The 21,934-nt window shown below is 39.2% G+C and overlaps 1 protein-coding gene across 1 annotated transcript in view; it reads right to left on the reverse strand.

The window, feature by feature from the left end:
• Positions 1–2,731: 2,731 nt before the first annotated feature.
• MTF2 (metal response element binding transcription factor 2) overlaps positions 2,732–21,934 on the reverse strand; it is a 52,612-nt gene continuing 33,409 nt past the window's right edge. Inside the window, 12 exon segments of the mRNA XM_038413278.2 lie at positions 2,732–5,107; positions 6,063–6,167; positions 6,287–6,345; positions 6,485–6,522; positions 6,525–6,557; positions 6,560–6,591; positions 7,901–8,008; positions 8,010–8,069; positions 8,488–8,557; positions 12,962–13,083; positions 14,190–14,258; positions 14,520–14,615. Coding sequence (XP_038269206.1) covers positions 4,753–5,107; positions 6,063–6,167; positions 6,287–6,345; positions 6,485–6,522; positions 6,525–6,557; positions 6,560–6,591; positions 7,901–8,008; positions 8,010–8,069; positions 8,488–8,557; positions 12,962–13,083; positions 14,190–14,258; positions 14,520–14,615 — 1,147 coding nt within the window. The 3' untranslated portion in view covers positions 2,732–4,752.

Here is a 21,934-nt window from a genome sequence, read left to right on the forward strand (position 1 = left end):
GCATGCTTTCTGGGCAAAGACTTTGCCGATACTGGGCCTTGCAGTAAGCTGCCATGGGCCCCCAAGACCAATGTTGACCTCCCAGTCTTTTCAGTAACTTTAAAGGACACACTCTCCAAAACTCCTGCCTTGTGGGCAAATGATAGATGAAGCACACAGACATAGGCTTCAAAGGTTTCTAAACCCAATTACTCTTTACTTAGCATGAGAGAGTATGGATCCAGAAAAAATAAGAAATGCCTCAGTTTCCCCACCATTCTTCAGCACTCTTTAGGCTTAGGTCAAATTCATCCAGGATCCTCCCTCATAAAGCCAATGACTTCTCCAAACGATGGAGTTGTCTTTTCTGTCATGCAGCCAGCTTCCTCCTTCTTCAGATCGTCTTGTTTTACTGTGGGACTATCTGCTACAAAAGCATGCTCATTCTCTTCCTCTTTCCAGCCCAAGGTTCCTGTGTCCAAGTCTCTGAGTTACCCCATAACTTCTGGTGGCTGGTCTACACTGAAAAGTTTCATCAGCATAGCTATGTCTGATGAAAAATCCCCCCACCCCCAAGATGTAGTTAAACCAACCTAATCCCTGGAGTACACAGTGCTAGGTCAATGGAAGAATTCTTCTGATGACTTAACTACTGCCTCTCGGGGAGGTGGATTTACAGTGACAGGAGAACCCTTCATCTACACTGAAGCACTACAATGGCACGGCTGCAGCGATGCTGCTGAAGTATTTTATGCATAGACATAGAAACCACAGAGCTTCAGGCTAAGACCCAGCATTAACAGTTGACTTTCGTTCTCCTGTTTGGGTATCTCCATACTGAAGTCATGCAGACAAACTTGGTCATCTTGGTTTTCCACCTCAAGCAACACTTATTAGCATACCCATCGTTTAGAGTACAGTCACTGAGGTTAAATGGTTCTCCGTTGTCTCTGGTATTGGGAATATGTAATAGCCCTGACAGCACAGGACTGACTTTAAAGGCCCTGAGATTCCATTATACAGCAATTTCATATTGACCAGAATTAATAAACTGTACCACAGATAGATTCCCAAAATTGTCACATACTTTCAACCATCCTCTCAATCTCGAAAATCTTGTCTTCCCTCTGCTTCCATGATTCTATTCCCTGCTGGTTCTTTCTACATCTAATTGCTCTTTCAGTTTTGTTCAGTGGATATTCTCATTCAACCTCCAACTTTCTGAACAGGTCCCCAAGAGTTCCATCCCTGGCCCTCTTCTTTCACCCAAAGATTAGGTGTAGAGGATCTCTTTTGAAAGAACAAGTTCAAGTATCATCTCTATGCTGACAACTCTCCGACCTACTTCTTTTCTCCCGACCTGTCTTCTCCTGTCAAAAAAAAAAACAAAAAAACAAAACCTCAGGGCTTGTCTACACTTGCAACGCAGCTACACCACTGTAGGATAGCTTCTCCTGTCAGCATAGGTACTTCACCTCCCAGAGAGGTAGTGGCTATACTGATGGGAGAAGCCCTTCTGTCAACATAGTGCTGTCTACAACAGGGCTTAGATCAGTATAGCCATACTACTACATTGAGTGTTGTCTTAACTCTACCATCTCCACATACTTTGTGTCCAAAGCCTGCCACTTTATCCTACATAACATCTGTAAGATCAAGCCTTTCCTCACTATGCATACAGTTAGTTCTCTTGTCCAAGCCCTCATCTGTGCCTCTACTACAGCCTCTTCCTTTCCAACCTTGACAAATCCCATCTTGCACCACTTATCTCCATTCAAAATGCTACTGCAAAAGTCTTGCCTAACTTATTACTTCAACCACATCAACTTTCTTTTTGCTTTCCTCCACTTGCTTGTCCTTCACTGCAAATACAAGCTACAAGTCTTCACTTTCATGGCTCCTTATGACTTATTTCTGCCTTATCATTTTTAATGTGGTAGCAAGATGTCAATCCCTGCCTTCATTCCACTAATGGTACCAGACTTGATTGCCTATTTTTAAAATTTACAAATAAGCCCCTTTTGACCACCACTATGGATGAGAAGAGCTCCCCCTAAATATCTGCAAAGTAACTCCCTTGTACTCTTTCAGATCTCTCCTTGAAACTCCTCTCTGTTGAGATGCCTACATAAAACTTGACAATGGTTAGGCAGCTGTTTTGCTGTGACCATTGTTTTTCCAGTGACCAATATACTTCCATTGTATCCTTGTGCTCCCCTTGTCTGTTTTAGCCACCTTACACTTAGATTGTAAGCTCTCAGAGCAGGGCCTTTGTTATGTTTGTACAGAGCCTACTATAATGGAGCTCTGATCTCTGGGCACTACAGTAATACGAATAAACAAACATGGACAAAGTATTTATCAGACACCTGAGTAAAGAGTTGCAAAATCAGTGGGTATGAAAGTTCACGCTTAGACCCATGTAAATCAAAACAATGATTTATACACACATTGTTGTTAAACAGCAAACTTCGTCTTTTTCTTTTAACAATCCATGACCATAAATATATTTGTATTCACATAAGGAGGATGCAAAGAGTACCACCATTAGAACTCTTATGACCAAAACATTCCATGTGTTACTGGAACATTTTCAGGGATCTATTGCTTCTGTGTGTATGTGCAGGGCAACAGGCTCAAAAAAATTAGAGGTATGGCTATAGTTTGAGGGAGGACATGGAAAAAAATTCAAAGTATTAGTATGTATTTCACGTGAATACAGAAGCAAAACTCCTATCAAAAAATACACACATTTAATGTTGGTCTTTTTAATTCTAAGAAACGCAACTCCAAAAATACAAACTGAACATCAGTCTCATGTCAACCACCATAAAATGAAACAGACATTCACAATAGTTAAGTCTATGGACAATGTAAGTGTGACGATTGTTATTTCCCTCTCCCTTCCCCCATGTATATTCCAATATTTATCTTCAAAAGAAGCATTACTGAGAATGCTGCTGGTGTTCAGTTAGAATTTGGATAAAGGATTTGGATAAAGTGAAATAAGACAGATACAGATGTGAGAGTAAGGTTACAAAGGCTTTACATTTTGGATTACCCCAAGATATAAAAATTCAAAAATTAACAAACTTGCTTTTCTCAGAATATTACAGCTACAGGCAAGGCATCTTTAAATTAATAGCTGAGGGTGTGTGAGAGAAAAAACAACCACCACATTTTAGTGAAGGTAAACAGAAGTGGCAGTTCTTAATTAGCACTTTTGTAAAGCTCATTTATTACCTGGCCAACAATGAACCAAGCACAGGGCAACAAAGTTTTCTCTGCTTCCTTTGGCAATAAGGTGACAGAAAAACCATCTTTTGAAGATGCTCAAGACAGGCAGTAATTAAAAAAAGAGTCAAAGTAGTAATGGAATAAATAAGTACTAAACCAGAGAGTACATTTAAAACACTATGTAATTAACAAATTACATATTATTTCGGTGGCAAACTCCAAGTGTGTAAGACAGACAGTAAAGTGAAACCACCAAAACAACAATATTCTTCTGTTTACTCTTTGGCTAAAACCCCCCAAAATAGCAGACAAAGAAAATACATCTAACACTGGTGATAAACTGTCTCTTTACAAAAAATAAAGTTATCAATTTAAAAAACTTGGTACATTTATAAAAACAAAAGAGGTAAAGTTGTTATAAAAGCAGTACTGTTACTTCAAATGGCAACATACTGTTTGTTGACCCTGTGCAATAAAATACTTTGTTCATTCTACATTTATCCAACATGACTAACAATTACTACAGAAATCATAGGAATCTTGTGTGTGGCTCTTTTTGACTTACTTTTATAACTGGGAGACAAAATTTACAATCAATGTGCCACAAAACTTTAAAGTGTTACTTCTAAGAGTTCATGTTCAACATTTTCAAATCCTGCTTTATGTTTTGAACGGCTGATTTACAAGGAAAATAATTGACGGTATTAGCAAGAGCATATGAACATCAATGACTGCACCCATTGCCAGGAGACACTGCACTGGTTTGACACTTTTCCTTAGTATATAGAAAGCAACAGCACCCAATAAAGCCTGAGAAGAAATGCTGCTGTGTAAATACTGCAACTATTCCTGATAAAAGAATTATGGGACATATGCTCAGAAGCTGCCGAATCCCATAATTTGTATTGCATAGGTCACAATCACACATATATACACACACACGCGTTATATAGTGTGTATTTATACACACACACACACGGAAAGAATATATTAAAAAGACAATGAAGTCTAGTCAAAGAGCAATTTACAGGCTCAATATATTTTTTTACACTTTGCTTGAAAGAAAATTTCAATATTTTACAGTAGGCATTATATACACTGCACTTTATGAAATCTAGAGCATACTGAAATAGAAATACATTTCTGCAAACATCTGGATAAGAAAACAGACCAAGATTTCTCCAAAGATTTGTGCTATCTAGGTATTTTGCCTAATCACAAAAAACTGTATCCATGGAATGTTATCTAGGAAAAAAAAAGTCTTTTTTTTTAAACACCATGCATTTTATAAGCAATTGTAACTCAAAATATCCCAACCCTAAAACAATCTAACAATGGTCACATTAAAAAATTTACGTATCAGATCTGATTTTAAGAAAAATCTTTATCACAATATTTGTAATGTTAACAAGTACGTGTTAAGGCTAAATTGGTTCGTTTTTAGAAACACAGTAAAGACATGTCTCCTTCAGAGCCATGGGTTATAAACTGTACCTACAGATGACAGTGCAGTGAACATAATGTTCAGTCTTACAGTCAGGATGCAGTTGCTCCTTCCCACTCCACAAGATACTGCACCTTTCCATCAAGGGTTACCCGACGAGCCAAAACACGGTATTTTTCACCACAAGCTATTCTACCTGCTGCACCAAAATAACTAGTAATTGAGTTCTTTAGATGATTCAGCTGTAATTCCTGATCTGCTAAATTGTTAAGAATCTCTGTATTGAGTTCATCATATTGATAATCTTCTTTGCTGTCATCATCTTTTACAATTTCTGAATTCTGAGGCTGGAGTGCTTTTCGTGGAAAGCGACCTCTTCTCCTCAAATGCGGTATTGCAGCAGGCCAAGTTCTTCCTGTACGAGTCCTTTTTCTGGAGTCTGATAAGCTACTCAACAACCAACGCAACAACAACAACAAAAAAAAAAAGATACCAACATTAAGTCCTAGAAATATTGTCCATTTAAAAAGTTTGCCTCCTGTGTAGTTTATTCTGCTTCACTATTTTAGTAATATCTGTACAACTCACTAGTTATGATTTGTTGATATTTTAATCATCAATATCAATGAACTGTAAAACCTTCCACAGATGGACACTTCCCAGCTTTAGACTGGAAAAAAAGACAAGTCGTATCAAATGTATTTGAAATTACAAAATTGGGACAAAGCTTGCAAGACATGAATCAAGACCTTATAAACTCTGTTTCTCTGTTTAATTTGACAGATTTTATTTTAGGAATGTTAAATATGAGAAAGAAAACTGTCCAACAGATATTTGTGGAACATCCAGAAGACCAGGTTTTTCTTAAGTAACTGATTAACTTGTCTATATGTCAAGATGATTCAATCCCAGTGGAAAATATACTGTACTTGATAATTTTATACAAGCTGGGTACTTAATTTTCTTTAACAGTAATAGAAATGATGAAGACAAAGGCTGTTAAAGTGAAATGAATTTGGGGTTCAACTTAGTCCTACCAAACTCAGTTTTGTATCAAACATTTATTAGAAGTCTAATTTGAAGGAATAGCCATACAGTTATTCCTTTTGTTGTAATCAGTTCAAGTGCAGACTGTATCTCAATTTTAAACAGTAATTAGTAATCAAAGAGAAATTGGGATAATTTCTCCTTAGAATAGCTTTTGTTTAAAAAGAGAAAATTCAATGTTTCAACAAGTGCAAACTCTGTAGGATGCATGCAACATTAGTACTGCTTGTTAATTAATGATAAAGTACTGTTGCACCATTTTCTTTTTCTTCCTTCAGAAAATTAACCTAGAGAAAAATCAAAGATTAAGAGATGTTTCTGCATATTTTGTTTTAATAGATAATTCAGTATTTACCTATAATGCCTGGAAATGCTAGATGAGGTAGTTTCTTTTGTACTGGCAGCACCTGTGGAGTCCACATCTGAGGTATTGGATGAATGAGCAGTTCCATCAGATCTCCTGAGACATAAGAACACAGTTGCCATGTAATGAAAGTAATCTAATATTAACTAATTAATCTGACATTTGACAAGCAAAAATGAGATGCTATTAGGATGGTTTAGTTTTTTTTCATTTACCCAACAGAGCAGGGTAAATCCAAGGCCGGGTTCTCTAGCACTGGGACTGGTTCCTTATCCTGAGAAGTAGGGGAAAAAATTCAGATAGTTTCAATGGAAACAATCAATTTTTGAAAACCACAACTTAAAACTTAGTGATCATGTCATTCCTAAGAAATGATATTCGAAAGTACAGAAAGAGAATTATTTGAAACATACCAAAGAAGATGGCTCTGAAATTTTTTGAATCATTTTCTTGTATATGGGCCAGGTGGACGACCTACTGATTTTTCTTCCCCTGTCTTTCAATGCCATTACTTATTTCCCTAGAAGAAAGATGACATTTTGTTTTAAAATACTGGAGTGACTAGTCCAAGGAAAAAATAAAAGTTTAGCCATTTGCTCTAAGTCAAAAGAAAAGGAGTACCCGTGGCACCTTAGAGACTAACAAATTTATTAGAGCATAAGCTTTCGTGAGCTACAGCTTACTTCATCGGATGCATTTGGTGGAAAAATCTGATGAAGTGAGCTGTAGCTCACGAAAGCTTATGCTCTAATAAATTTGTTAGTCTCTAAGGTGCCACGGGTACTCCTTTTCTTTTTGCGAATACAGACTAACACGGCTGCTACTCTGAAAACTACTCTAAGTCAGTTATGCTAAATGAGTTTACCCTTGTAAATTAAAATTTGCCAAAAATCGACAAAAAGTTGCAGATCTTTGCTACAGTGCAATATGGCAACATCAAGATAATAGACAAAACCCAAAACCTTTCCATGGATATATGCCACAACTCAATGGTTTAGGAAGAGCACATATTAGGCCGTTCAAACATTCATACAGCACATTCAATTTATGTAGAATTCTGACAGTGTTAAAATCAATTGTTTAAAAAGTAGATACTGAATTTTTACAATATTTTACAATACAAGATAGGAATTTGATTTACAACTTGAAATCTCATCGCCTGTTTAAAATCTTAGTTCAGACAGTTGCATAACAGGCCCAAAGGAGAAGCAATGTTTTTTGTTTACTAAAGAGCAGCAAGGTCTGGTTAGCTAGTATCTATTCTCAATGCTGCTAAATTAAACTGTTTTCAAAGAGGTCTTTCTAAAGGTTAAGCAGATTAAGCTCAACATCCTGATTTCACAACAACCTCAAAAGTTCAGTGCATAAATGTACAGATCATCTATATTCTTAAAGCAATTGTCCTCAAAGTGTAGAACTAAGTTATTCTCCTTCATACATGTTTAATAATGCATAATAGGTACTAAAAATCTTTGGGGAGAGACCCTCTCTGATAACAGACCATTTAAATATTTAAGGAAGTTTGAAATCAATATTGTTTCCGACTCAAAATTCAATCTAATGTAAAGTTAGTCTGCTGGAGGAAAAAAAAAATCTTCTATTGTCATTAAGAAGTTAAGAATAAAGTAGCCGTATCTACAAAATAGGTATGTGCTACCTCTGCCTCACTAATTAGTTACATATCAATCCTAAGGTTGTACTAAAATGGGTGAAGAAACTTTTAGCATGATACAACATTAAGGCAATATTGGTATTTTTGACAGCTATTTTTGTATGATTTCAGTTCCATTACAAAGTTCTGAAGTCACTATGCTGTTGATTTATTTTACCTTGCATCAGGTATGGGTTTGGATGATTTTCTGCCTTTAATTTTGAACTCATGAGATGTTCCCTCGGGTTCTCTCTCTGCTTTTAAAGCAGCATTTGGTGGCATAGGGAACACGAATTCTCAAACCAAACAAATGCTTCTTTTTCTTTATCTCTTTTCCAGACATAAACCTAAGTGATTAAGAATTAAAATTCAGACATTGGAGAAAGCCGAATATATCTTAAAAGTACACAAACTGAACATTTAGCAAACTAGAATCCTCTTTCTAATGCTATTTTTGTGTATCCTATTGTGGTCTCCCCACTCCACCCCCATATGTAATGCCAAGACTGGGAAAAAGATGGAATTTAAATAGAGTTTTACTGGTGATCTGGCTTCCAAAACTACCTCAATCACCACAAAATATTTGATACAGAAAGAGTTCAGTCTATGTAGTAAGAATGCCACCTGCAGCCACCAATAGTTATAATTCTGGGTAAAATTTCTAAGACAACCGTGGAGGGGTGTGTATGGGGGGGAAAAAAGAATCTACATTAAAGTAAGATGTGAAAAGAGCATTTAAAATGTATAATAAAACCTCAAACTTACATGGTCTTGTAATCATTTAACGCTTCCAGTACATGCTCATATCTTTCAGATTTTGGTGTGTCTGCCAGCTGTAAAGTATTAAGAAGTGATTTAACTTACGGGAATTTTCAGTAATAAAGGTCCAATGACCTACATCAGAGCTCTGCTTGTTTAAAGACTACAGGTTTGGGATCATAGTATGTCTTGAAGATATAATTTATGGTGAAAGTTGCCTTACCCCACGCATGGGCTATTATAGTTAGTACCCAATGTATTCCATGAGTCTAGGCTGTGCGATTTGCTGCAGAATCCATTCTTGCCAGAAAATCTAAGCTTTCATTTTAAAAGGAAACTTTCTTGTAGCTCTTACAATTTTTTAGAAAACCTTAACCAGAACTTATAAATACAATAGAAATATAGACTATAAATTGATGCAGTATTGTCTTCATGAGCCTGCAGATATCCTGGAACAAGAATTCTGTGGTGTTAGATATTCCACTGAGATGAATGGGTTAACCCTGAAAGTACAAAACAGTTTATATATCAATATTGTTAACTATTTAATTGCTGATCATTTTAGCAGACATATCCTGCTAAGGGGCCTAATTATTATTTAATCTAAGGTTGCTCAACACCACTCAGGAAGAGTAATAGAGGTTTTACCCCCCCACTTTAACGCTTCCTTTCATTATCAGAACAGTGTAAATAGGGTTTAGTGTAAATCAGAATTAGGCTCAAAGCGTTTACCCCACGATCCTAAACTTCCTCTTATGGTGCCACAAGTCCCAAATGGTTTCTTCTCAGTTACTGAAACCTACATCTTTCCCCCTTAAAGCTTATAGAATGCATTACGAGTTGCCAATACAAAAAAAAAAAAAAAAAAAAAATCGACTTAACCCTAAGAACTGAAGATATGGGGACAGCATAAAATAAATGTAACTCACTATTTAAGTAAGTAACAGGCTCCACAGTACTGACTTCTACTCATTTTCATATTTAACATCTTTTTTTTTTAAATTTCAGCAAAGCTACCAAAGAACTTCCACGTACATTCTATTCTAGTTCCCCAGAATTTACATCCAGCTTGCTCAAGACAAATACCATGCAATTGAGGGCTGACTGATATTTACAACTTGCAACAAATTACAACACATTCCTCTAAAGAATACAAAAAAGGGAGGAATAAAAGGGGAAAAGGAAAAGAAAAGTATTTTTTTTAAATCCTTTCCATTTCCCCACATCTATAAAACTGATGGCAGAGGGGCAAGACACCACATTTAACACTTCATTTTTATTAGTATAATAAAAAGCCCACAAAAGTGACCCAACACTGTGCAAGATAAAAGTTCTACCAGAACCCATATCCAGGAAAAAATTAACTTTACACAAGCTAGCTTTTGGGTATATCTACACTATGCACCCCATGATTTAGAGAGTCTCTGAAATTCTGGGGCCAACAGCAGATTTTGCAGCTCTGCAGGACCTGAGCTACAGAATCAATACAAAAAACTTCTATAACAATTCTTTCACTCTAAAAACAATGACACTGAAACGTTCATTTTAGGAGCCTGGTTCCAGTCCACCACCTTCCTCCTATTTTACATAAGGGTCAAAAAACTTTGCCTCTTAATTTAAAAATGCATTGGTCTGAAGAAAAAAAAATCAAAAAAAGTTGTTTCTAAACACCATGGACTCCTCAGCAATGTTTCCTAGCTCTCTCCTTGCATTTATACTCTATACATTTCTGATAAATCACTGCTTTGAAAAAACCCAAGATTTACCAGCAATATCAAAAATACAGAGGTGACTAGCATAGCATTTTTCACTATTTTTCCTTTCTCCTCTAGTGGAAGAGAGGCATGGAGGTTACATATTTATACCCAAATCTTGAAGATCCCCCCCACTCCACTTTTCCTCGACTGTACAATACTATCTATACTCTCCTAGTTCATTACAGAATTTGGCCTTCTGATTGAAAAGGAAGCACTTCCAGCTGGTTAAGCAGCAGCGTTTGTAAGCTTCCAGAGGAAGTGCTACTTAACAGACATGAGTGCATTTTCCAGCTTTATATCCTGTTTTCATTCTCTCTATGCCATAATGGTTTTAGCAACAAGTTTTGTTTATATCAGAGGATAGTTATAAAAAAGAAGGTTTACTTCTGCAGCATTTCTGGCCTAATAGTAAGAAACCAGAAATTAAAACCAGATATCAAGTCCACTTGTCATGCAATGTATTAAAAGGTCATGGTGCTTGCTGGAATATTCAATTTTTTTAAAACTTATTGAAATGCCATGAAAAGTGAGTACTCACCACATTCTCTACTATTCTGCTACTGTATTTCATTATAGATTAACACATTTTTACTTTTGCTAAAATAAGTTATACTTCTGAATACTCTTAAAAAAAACACATAGAACACATTGCCTGTTCTTTATTATTTATATAAAAGGCTCTTCCTACAAATGAAGAATCAACTTCAGAATCAAACTGATGCTATACATCAGATTCTAAGTAATCCAGATACCTCTATCACAATAATTCTGTTGAATTACTGCTATTTAAGATGGGTCATAATTAGATTCAAATAAAAGTATCCACACCCAAAACTTTTTGAACATAGTTACTTGAATGTGTTTTTCAAAAATTCAGGAATAGTGACAAATAACATGGGTTTGAGATATAAAAAAAACCTGAATTTTGTGTCTCAAATTTACTTTGGCTTAGACAAAAAGGACTACACAGATATATTAACTTATTGAACAAAGTACAGCAAATTAGGGCATAATCAGGATATAAACTTTTAAAAGTCAATTAAATACAGTATCGTATTCAGAGCTGTCCCGTCCATAGGACGGACCGGGGCAACCACCCTGGGCCCATGCTTGTGGGGCCCTGAGCTTCAGGGGCACATGCGGTTCAGGGCGGCCTGAGGGGTTAGCGGCGGACCTGGGACTGGCAGCAGCGAGCAACCGGCCCCAGACCACTTGGCATCGCTCAGGGGAAGGGGCAGAAGCCGGAAAAAGGTGGGGTGGGGTGGGTTGGGGGCAGAGGCTTTGGGGAAGGGGTGGAGTGGGGGGGGGTCCCCCTGGGCCCCGCATCCCCTAGGAACAGCCATGTCTGTATTTAAAGACTTAAAAACGTCTGAAATAATTCATGTAAGAAAAAATTACTTTGCAGGCATTTTGTCAATTCTAGTTTAGCTATTAATTATGTCTGTCGTTACCTGCAGAACTACAACCCCAGGTGTTAACACTTGTTCTCCCTAATCAGACTTATCAGGGAGTAGGCTTGTTTAGGGAACCGAATTTCTTTAACCCTCAGGCAATTACCCAGCAAATCAACTAGCTTGAAAATAAGCAGCATAGTGGTGCGCAGCAACAATAGGTTGCCTTATATCACTGGAAAACAGTCAAAACAGTAATGATAATACTAGGCGGCACTGACATACTGACCTTCTGTGAAAAACGTGTTGGCTAAATTTTACAAAAAAGCTTGCAATTTAGTAGAAAAAAAAGAGAAAGATGAACTATTTTTCACTTTTAATTATAAACAAAATTTCTACCCCATAACTTATATATGTCAATCAACTTTTTCAAAACACCAAATATGACAAAAGTATTAATAGTAAATATTTTTTGAGGGGGTTAAAATGCAAAAGCATTCTATTTCAGCACTTGAATGATTCAAAATACTAATTGACAGATCCTATGTAGGTCATGCTTAGACATATCTGCAGTAATGTAGTGCTTCAAAGTTTTTTAGAACACTAAAAATTTTAATTATTGAGATACAGAAAAAAATATTACGATTCCCCCTTTTTTTTTTTTAAAAACTAAGTATATACTCTTACAAGAACAGGTGTTTAGGTGGTTTTTAATTAACAGCTTCTGTCATATACGGAAAATGTTTGCAGTCTTCAGTTTCTCTTCATTTTCCCCTAACATTTTCTTAAGGACTATTTTAAAACCAATTCACAGACATTTTTACTTTAGGTGTCACAAAACTGTTAATAAGCTTGTGTTCTGGCTTTCACACAGAGTTACTCTGACAGCTACTTTTAACAGTTTGCTAATCTATTTAACCTCTTGGGCACTTAATTTGCCTGGTCAGTGGGCAGGAAAATGCTTATAGTTTTGTGATATATTTCTAAATGGAAAAAAAAGGAAGATACAAAAACAAACAAAGATTCAGTGTTTGGGTATAAACAATGAAAGTGGTCATCTGAACAACAAACTATGCAATAGTTATCTAGATCACACTAAATTTTATAGTTCAAAGAAGTCTAACACTTAAAAGTTATGCTGAATAGTTCTAGGAGTCTATTAAAATCATGTGTCTCGTTACTTTGGTTTCACAGATTTTAAGGCCAAAAGGGACCATTATAATAAATTTAGTCTGACCTCCTGCAGGCCACAGACACTCACCCAGTAGTTTTGTGAATGTATTGACTGCTAAGAGAAACAAAAACAAGAAGAGAATATTTCCAACTACCTACCACCAGGGTGCAATCTATCCCAGTTTTCATTAATGTATGTCATAAGTTCAAGCTCTGAATCAAAGTATTTCTTCTTATGAATAACACTTAGGTTGTAAAGGCATAGATGTGCTATATCTACCCTAGAATTCAGAAATATTTAATCAAAAACATTAAGTTTATTTCTTTATTTTATTTTTTTACAAACCATTAGTCCTTGAAATAGCTTTGCACAAAATATTAGCACAATATGGCTAAAAGAGTACAAAGCCTGATTAGAAACAGTCTCAAATTTCCAAAACATATTCTTATAAAATCTGCACTTATATCCCCCTTTTCTGACTTATCTCCTGTTTTCTCCCTAGACCTCACACCACTGCCATGATGTACTTTTAGCTCCAAAGTTTGTTTAGATCTCCGAATATTTTACTGATGCAAGATAAATACAAGAATTTAATACTGGCAAATTAACATCAAATGAGTTTCCATAAAATATTCATTCATCTTGCAACTTATTCAAAATATCTGGTGTTTGTATAGAGGAGCTAAAGTTAACAAGGTTCAAAACTACAACTCACTTCTAATTTTCAACTTGGAAATTCTATTGTAAAATATGTCAAAATGCTTATTCATGTACACACTGTATTTGGCTTGTCCAGTGGCAGTACTCTACTTGGGTAACAGATCCTGTTTAAAGAAAAGGAGTACTTGTGGCACCTTAGAGGCTAACAAATTTATCTGAGCATAAACTTTCGTGAGCTACAGCTCACTTCATCGGATGCTGTAGCTCACGAAAGCTTAGAGACTAACAAATTTATTTGAGCATAAGCTTTCGTGAGCTACAGCATCCGATGAAGTGAGCTGTAGCTCACGAAAGTTTATGCTCAGATAAATTTGTTAGTCTCTAAGGTGCCACAAGTACTCCTTTTCTTTTTGTGAATACAGACCAACACGGCTACTACTCTAGATCCTGTTTAGACTTAAATTTCTTATACCCAAGCCAGCAGTGGTTTGTAATACTGCATTGTCCAAGGAAGGAGGACCCTAGATATCATGCATTAACAACATGACTAAGGACACACAATAACTAGCTTTGAAGGAGACTTGTCCTTTGTTTATAGAAGCAGTGGGTACTACTCACAAAGGTCAAAATATAAAGTGGATGATCTTCAGGTTTACAAAGAGACATGAGATGTCCAGGAGAAAAGTGGGTAGAGGGTTACATATTCTTTTTTTAAGTTGTACTTACCATCTCAAGGGTAAACGTTTGAGGTACTCTGGTCCAGAACTGCAAACTGAGCAAATGAATGTATAAAACCTAAAACAAAATATAAAATCAAGAAGTTAAAAGCCAAAGCTGACAAACCCAACACTTTAGATGCCTCCAGTTAAACAGCCAGAGAACTAAACAAACTTCATTTTGTTGTGTCTTCCTTACAAACTGCATTCTAAAATGCTTTCAGAGTTATGACTATTTTAATAATAATAATAAATGTTTAAATATAAATAGAGGATTAAAACATGCCACATTTTAAATAAAAATAACCATAAATCAAAAAGTTCAGTTCAAGCTTCTTACCTGTCACCGAAAAGCATTGGCTTTTGGAGACACTGCACACAAGCCTCATGAAACCACTGGTTACATTTGCAGCACTGCAGCATCTTTAAATACCAGCTTCACCAACAGAAATAAAAATAAAGACAAGTGTTACAATAAACTGCTGCAAATGTTTCCTCAATACAGTGTGGTCATATTATATTTAGAAAGATTATTAGGTCAAAGTTGACCAAAAATTTAAAAGATTTTATTAAAGTGCATCATCAATAGAGATATTTCAATAATTTTAGTTTCATGGTGAAAATGACTAGAAACTGTCTACAAACAAGGGAAACTGACTAGTCTGCTCTTGTTTATTCAGGTGGAAGAAATGCAAATAAACAGCTGTAGAATAAAACAAATTCTGTTTATTATGTGAACTCTTTACTGTATACGTACAGACATTTATTTAAAAATTAAAGGGAAAAACATTTTTCTTCTGATAACATCCTCTTTGAATTCTCAGTTAATTTAAGAAAAACTGCAGTTAATTAGGACCAACATCTTTTATTACTCTAGACTATTCATAAGTAATTTGGTTCTTAAAAAAACTACTAATGGTCTTTTTTAGTGTAATATAAACAAAAATGAAACACTGCTGAATACCTTTGAAAGAAAAAAACTACATCTCTTCCAAATGTCAACAAATTAGGTTCATTCTACAAAGGTACCACTTTTATATAAGCCAGACATCCCTCTTCCCACTTTCTCAGCACCGCTTTCCCAACCTTAACATGAGTGCCAGTAAAAGTAGAGAGATTCAGATATTTTATGTAAAGTTCCAAGCACTGTGCCAAGTAGCACTTAGTATAAAAATGAGTAAGACACAATTGAGTAGGTCAGCAAACACACCTATAACCGCAGCCATTCCATAATTTTCAAAGTAGACTGTTTAAGAGTCGAGTCTACGATGACTTCAGCATGCACCATTGCAATTAACACACTAGCAGCAATGAGGCACAAGCAGCATGAGGACACCAGTCGCAGGTCTGTTCTCTGTGTTACCCTCAGGAATGAAATATAACCTAAAAACACCACTGCCTGCAGAAAATAGCACCGCTACTCAGTGCGGTGGAATAGGGGCCAAAATTTGTTTGCAACTGAACAATTCCCTCATTCCCCCCGACACCCTTCCCCACTGCAGGCCATACTCATAATGGCTGCAGCTGGAGAGCAGTACAGTGGGGAGCAAAAGATGAAGCGTGAATAAGCATGTCTTATTTAAGAGAGAATAAGGGAAGGGAATTCTGAAACCTATCTTCAGCTTTCCATTGTGGCTGTAATATGATACATCTGCCTGTTTTATCTGTAGTTGCTGATGTTGCGGCCTGGAGTGGTGCCCCCTCCACGCACATGCAACACGAGCAGGAGGAGAAAGGTGCAGACTGAGATGATATGTTCAGTGAGATCCTGCAAGCCAGTGCTGCATCAGACTGAACATACCAGAGAGCCTAGAAAAGGAAAGAGCAGACAGGAGAAAGGCCCAGGAGTCCCACGAAAAGGGAGATGCACCGGGACATAAATGGGGCTTCTCAGGCAGCAAATACAACTGATGCAGACTCTTGTTGACCTACAGGTCCAGTCACAGACTCACCTACCTCCCTTTGCAGTCAATGAAGAACTCAATTTCAGCAGCTCCCTTACCACCCACATTTCAATTTTTTATTTATTTATTTCAATTTATTCCATTAGTTTATTTTATTAGTTTACACTGTATTGGTTTATAATTGTCCACTAATTTTACAAACCGTTTTTGGTATGCAATAAGTTTATATTTTGGAAATATTCATTTTTTTTTTACTTCATAATATAACAGTGCTACTTAAAGTGCACATTACTTGTAACAGAGCAGGACCATAGAATACGTAGGTACAGTTAAAAACAATTATAAACCTACAGTAAGCACTGCATAATTCACAGGTTCATTAAGAGACCAATATTCATAAATGTACACCAAGCACTACACAATTTCGAACAACTCCCCGTACTTCAGGGTCAGAGAGAGCACTGTCATGAAGAGAGGATTACTCAACTTGTGCAGTAACTGAGGTTCTTCGAGATGCGAGTCCCTGTTGGAGCTCCACTTCAGGTGATTAGAGGCGCAGGGGCACACAGGCAGAGAATTCTGACAGCAGTACCTGGCTTGGCCGCACATGTGCTCTCCCACTCTCATGCCTGCATCGACAATTAACTAGCAGAGGACTAAATTAAAACTCTGAAGTAGAGGGGAAGAGGGTGGGTAGGGGAGAACCCACAGGGACTCCCACCTCAAAGAATCTCAGTTACTGCACAAGGTGAGTAACCCTCTCTTCTTCGAGTGGAGTCCCTGTAGGTGATCCACTTTAGGTGACGGTAGAGCAGTGCCACTCAAGGGAAAGGAGGGGCTTCGGAATTAGGTCTGAATAGACAATAAGACTGTGTCCCAGCTGAGTGTCAGAGGCTGAGTCCTGGTCAATGACGTAGTGTTGTATAAACGTGTGAGAGGATTTCCAAGTGGCTGCTTTACCTATGTCGGTGATAGGCACGTCATTCAAAAAGGCTACTGATGTGGCTATAGATCTTGTGGAGTGTGTTCTGATCCATGATGGAAGTTGCAGTTCATGCTAGACGTAGCAAAGCTGGATGCAGCCTGAAATCCATTTGGAAAGTCTCTGCTTAGATATGGGTTTTCCTTTGGACCGTTCCGTCGTGGAGAGAAACAATTTAAGAGTCTTTCAGAACACTGGTCCGTTCTAGATAAAAAGCCATGCCCTTCTGACGTCCAGGGTGTGGAATGCCACCTCTCGTTTGTTCTTGTGAGGTTTAGGAAAGAAGATGGGAAGATGAATGGGTTGATTAATTTGTAATGAGAAGGGACTTCAGATAGAAACATTGGGTGCGGCCTCAGAGTGACCTTATTCTTAAGAAAGATTGTATATGGTGGGTGTGCCATAAAGACCCATAGTTCTCCTACACGTCTTGCAGATGTGACAGCAACGAGAAAAGCAACTTTCATGGACAGGTGTAGTAGTGAGCACTTAGCCATAGGTTTAAAAGCGTCACTTGGGAGGGATTGAAGCATTAGAGTGAGGTCCCATGGAGAAGTTGGGGATCTGGGTAAATGTTATGTACGCCCTGAAGGAATCTTCTGGTAATTGGATGTGCAAAGACTGAGACCCCATCGACTTTGTGGTGGAAGGTTGTGATCGCTGCCAGTTGAACTCGTATAGAGCTCATTCAGAGATCAGATTTCTTAAACTGGAGTAAGTAATCCAGGACTACTGGCAGGGTAGAGATAGTGGATCAATTCCACTGTTTAACCACCACATGTGGAATCTCTTCCACCTGTTGAGGTATGTCAAGCGTGTAGTTGGTCGTCTGCTGTTCAACAAGATGTCTAACTTCCTCAGAACAGATCATCTCCTAGCTTTGGAACCATTGATGAGCCAAGCTTTCAGGTGGAGCGTCTCCAGGTTCGGCTGCAAGGTCTGGCCTGCATCCTGTGACAAGAGGTTTGGAAGAGGTGGGAGGACACAAGATGGGCATGAGGACCAGCTGTTGTCAGTATGGATACCAGGTTTGTCTGGGCCAGACTGGGACTATCAGGATGACTTTGGCTTGGTCAGTTCTGATCTTGTGGATAACCCTGATCAGCAACAGGGTCAGGGGAAAGGCATACAGGAGAGGCGTGTCCCATCAGATGAAGGCGTCACCCCTGGATCTTGGTCCCAAGGCCTGCTCTGGAACAGAACGCTGGACATTTGCTGTTGACTTGTTGCAAATAGACTTATTATGGGGAAGCCCCATTGTTGGAATATGTTGGGAAACAAACATCTCTGTGATTCACGCTCGTGATCGGGGAGAACTTTTGGCTTAACATGTAAGCAGTGATGTTCTGAGATCCTGGTAGGTAGGTGGCCGATATGGAGATGCTGTGTTGAATACGCCCTGTCCACAGCCTTATGGCCTCTGTATATAGGGAGTGTGACCTGGCTTCTCCTTGTTTATGTGGAGCATGCAGGTCACATTGTCTGTCATGATCTGCATCGCCTGATTTTTGATCAGAGGCAGAAAATGTATGCAAGTATTGTGAACGGCTCACAATTCCAAAATATTTATGTGCAGTGTTGATTCCAAAGAAGACCATCTGCCCTGGATGGTGAGATTGTCTAAGTGGGCACCCCACCCTAATATGGAGGCGTTTGTTGTGATTATCGATTGGGGGCAGGGGGGAGTCTGTAGAAAATTGTGCAAGTGGGTCCACCACGGAAGGGAGTCTGATTTTTTTGGCATGTTTAAAAGTTTTTTCAGACTGTGTGTGGGAGGTACACCGTCCTGAGCCACACTTTCAGGCAGCACATGCGCAATCTGGCTTGTCGGACAACTTAAGTGGTCACCATCATGTGTCCCAGTAGTCAGAGTCAGGTCCTGGCGGATGTTTGTGGACTGCTCACCGTGGTATTGCTCATCAGGTTCACCAGGGTGACAAATCCGTGAAATGGTAACGAGGCTTTCACTTATAGCAAGTTTAGATGGGCCCCCAATTAATTCCAGTGCTTGAACTAGTGTTAATGTTGACTTTTGAAGGTTTATTTGCAGGCCAAGGTTTGTGAAGAGTGGCATTGTCTTGTGTGGCTTCGATGGCTTCTTTCCAAGTGGGAGCCTTGAGGAGGCAACAGTCTAAATATGGGTACATTATGACCCCTTGCTTGCATAGGTGGGCTGCGGCTTCTACCACTGCCAGAGTTTTGCAAAACACTTGGGGAGGCATGGAAAGGCCAAAGGGCAGTACCCTGTATTGATAGTGATCCTGCCCAAGGACAAATTGGAGAAATCCTCTGTGTGCTGGATGAATAGCGACATGAAAATAAGTAAGTATCTTGCAGGTCGGGGCTGTAAACTAATCTCCTTGTTCCAAAGCTGGAATGATTTTTGCTAAAGTAACCATCCAGAATCGTCGTGTTTTGACAAATTTGTTTAGGATCCTGAGATCGAGATTAGGTCTCAATCCCCCAGACTTTCTCTGGGTTAAAAAATAAACAGTAATAGAATCCCTCTGTGTTGTAGTGGCACTAGTACTATCGCACTGAGTTGCAGAAGGTTCTCTACTTCCTGTCTTAGGAGGAGCTCGTGAGAGGGGTCCCTGAGGAGGGATGGGGAAGGAGGGAGAGGAGAGGCGGGGGGGGGGGGGGGGGGGGAGAAGGAGAAGAACTGGATAGAGTATCTTGTTTTGAGGACTTCCAACATCCATTTGTTGGAAGTAATGGTTTGACATATTGAGTAGAATGGTATTACCTGACCTGTAAATGGACAGTTGATGGAGAGTGGTGTCAGCACTGGTAATTGGGGGAGGTCTGCTAAGCCCTTGACAAAACCTTCGAATTTGATGTTTGGGATAGATTGCTGTGGTGCGGTGGGTTGAGAAGAGTTTTACGCTTGGGTGGCCTTTATCTGCGCCACTGAGGATCGTATTGTCTCTGGGTCTATGTATAGGGAGCCTATTTAGGACGTTGCGAGGTACAATACCTGCCCTGCTTATGTTTTGTTGCCGGTGTATATGCCAAGAGATCTGAGAATGACTCTCGAATCCTTTAGCGAGTGGAGCGATTCGGTCATACCTGCGAACAGTTTTGGACCTTGAAGGGGAGGTCCTCTACTGTGGATTGCAACTCCCTTGGAAACCACGACAGGTGAAGCCAGGAGGCTTGGCACATTACAATGGCAGTAGCGATGGACCTAGCTGCCGTGTCAGTGGAATCCAACGATACCTAAAGGACCATGCAGGCCAACAGGTGTACTTCTGAGATGAGTGATGTAAATTGTTCTTTTTTCTCTTCAGGTATGCAGTCAATAAATTTAGAGAGAGTTTGGAATAATTCATGTGGTTGTATTTTGCCATTAGGGCTTTATAATTAGCAATTCTAAATTGTAATGTCGCTGATGAATAGGACTTGCGGTCAAGTAGATCCAGTCTCTTCCACTCTGTCATACAGGGTGGTCCTGGAATAATGTTGCTGCCACGTTCGTTAACTGCATTTACCACCAGAGAGTTTGGCTGGGGGGTGAGAGAATAAAAAGTCCAGCTCTCTCAAAGGGATGCAATATTTTTTATCCTCCTCCTTACATGTAGGTGGGATTGTGGCAGTGGTCTGCCAGATGGCTGTGGCGGGCTCCATGATTGCAGCATTAAATTGGCAAGGAGATCTTGGAGGAGGTCGTTGTGAGGAGTATATCGAAGCGCTTGTGCTAGAGATCTTTTAAATAGATCTTGAAACTGTTTGAATTCATCTCCAGCAGTAGGTGGTGGAGGCATGATAGTCTCATTAGGCAAGGGAGGAGGGTTGGTGACAAGAATAGCCTCCTGGTGCACAACCTCCTGTTTTCTTGAAAGATTGCACATGGGAAATGTCGAATGATGCTGCTGACGCTAGTGAGAAGACTGAGCTTCCCTGGAACCCCTCGGGGGTTCAGAGTAGTATTGGCTGTAGGCTGCCCAAGGGTCCCAAAGGGCCACTGTGGTGGGAAAAGCACTGGTGGAGGTCCCCACGGGTGTTCGTACCACCCCTGGAAATCTGATCTGTGGTGATGCCTAGGTTGCACTTGTGGCTCAGATCTGATACTGCCTTGCAAAAGTGAGGAGTGTTGGGATGAAAACACTTGCTTATCTTCCTCACTGGAGAAGGGAGGGTGGTAGTGAAAACAGCAAGGCGGTATCGGTACTAAGGAGAGGTGATTCAGGTGCCAGGGCCACCGACAGATCCGTAGGTGCAAGAAACGGTTGTAAGTTTGGTACTGGCAGAGCCGTCTGCATTTACAGGGGTGCCAAGAGTTGCTGCAGTACCAGGAGGTATTGTAGCGCCTGAGGAATAGGTGCAGACATCAACTGCACTGAAAAGGACAGAGCAAGCTTCACTGCTGATTCATCTTTGCAATGAGGCAAGGAGCCAGCAGGTGGCGTCAATGCCTTAGAAACTGCAGAGGCACTGCGCACCGAGTGTTTAGTCCTGCTGGAATGGGCAGTCTTTTCTCTTTTTTTGGAGTCTGCCCATTTAGAGTCTGTGGCTCTGATGGTACCATAATCCCTGCACACTCATAGGTATTTTGCCATAGCGCAATCGGTATCAATGCTGGAGCCTGAGTCATGGAACGCTTCTTAGATGTGGACTTTGTAGAAGAGGTGGTAGCTCCTCTTTGTATGTCCCTCCCTTGCAGGGTTGAGGAGGAGGGAGCCCTGTCAGAAGCTGCATTTGTTGATTGGCAGCTGGGAGAAGCTTGTGGCCCTGGTCCGAGGCTGGAAGGAGGGACTTCTCCATAAGTTTTAGTTTAAGGTCCCTTGCCTTTCTTGTGCAAGCCTCCAAGTTGTGGCAATGGGAGCACTTTGGGGGTACATGTTTCCCCAGACACCGGACACACTGAGT

Source organism: Dermochelys coriacea, chromosome 8 (assembly GCF_009764565.3).
Source record: "Dermochelys coriacea isolate rDerCor1 chromosome 8, rDerCor1.pri.v4, whole genome shotgun sequence".
NCBI lineage: Eukaryota > Metazoa > Chordata > Testudines > Dermochelyidae > Dermochelys > Dermochelys coriacea.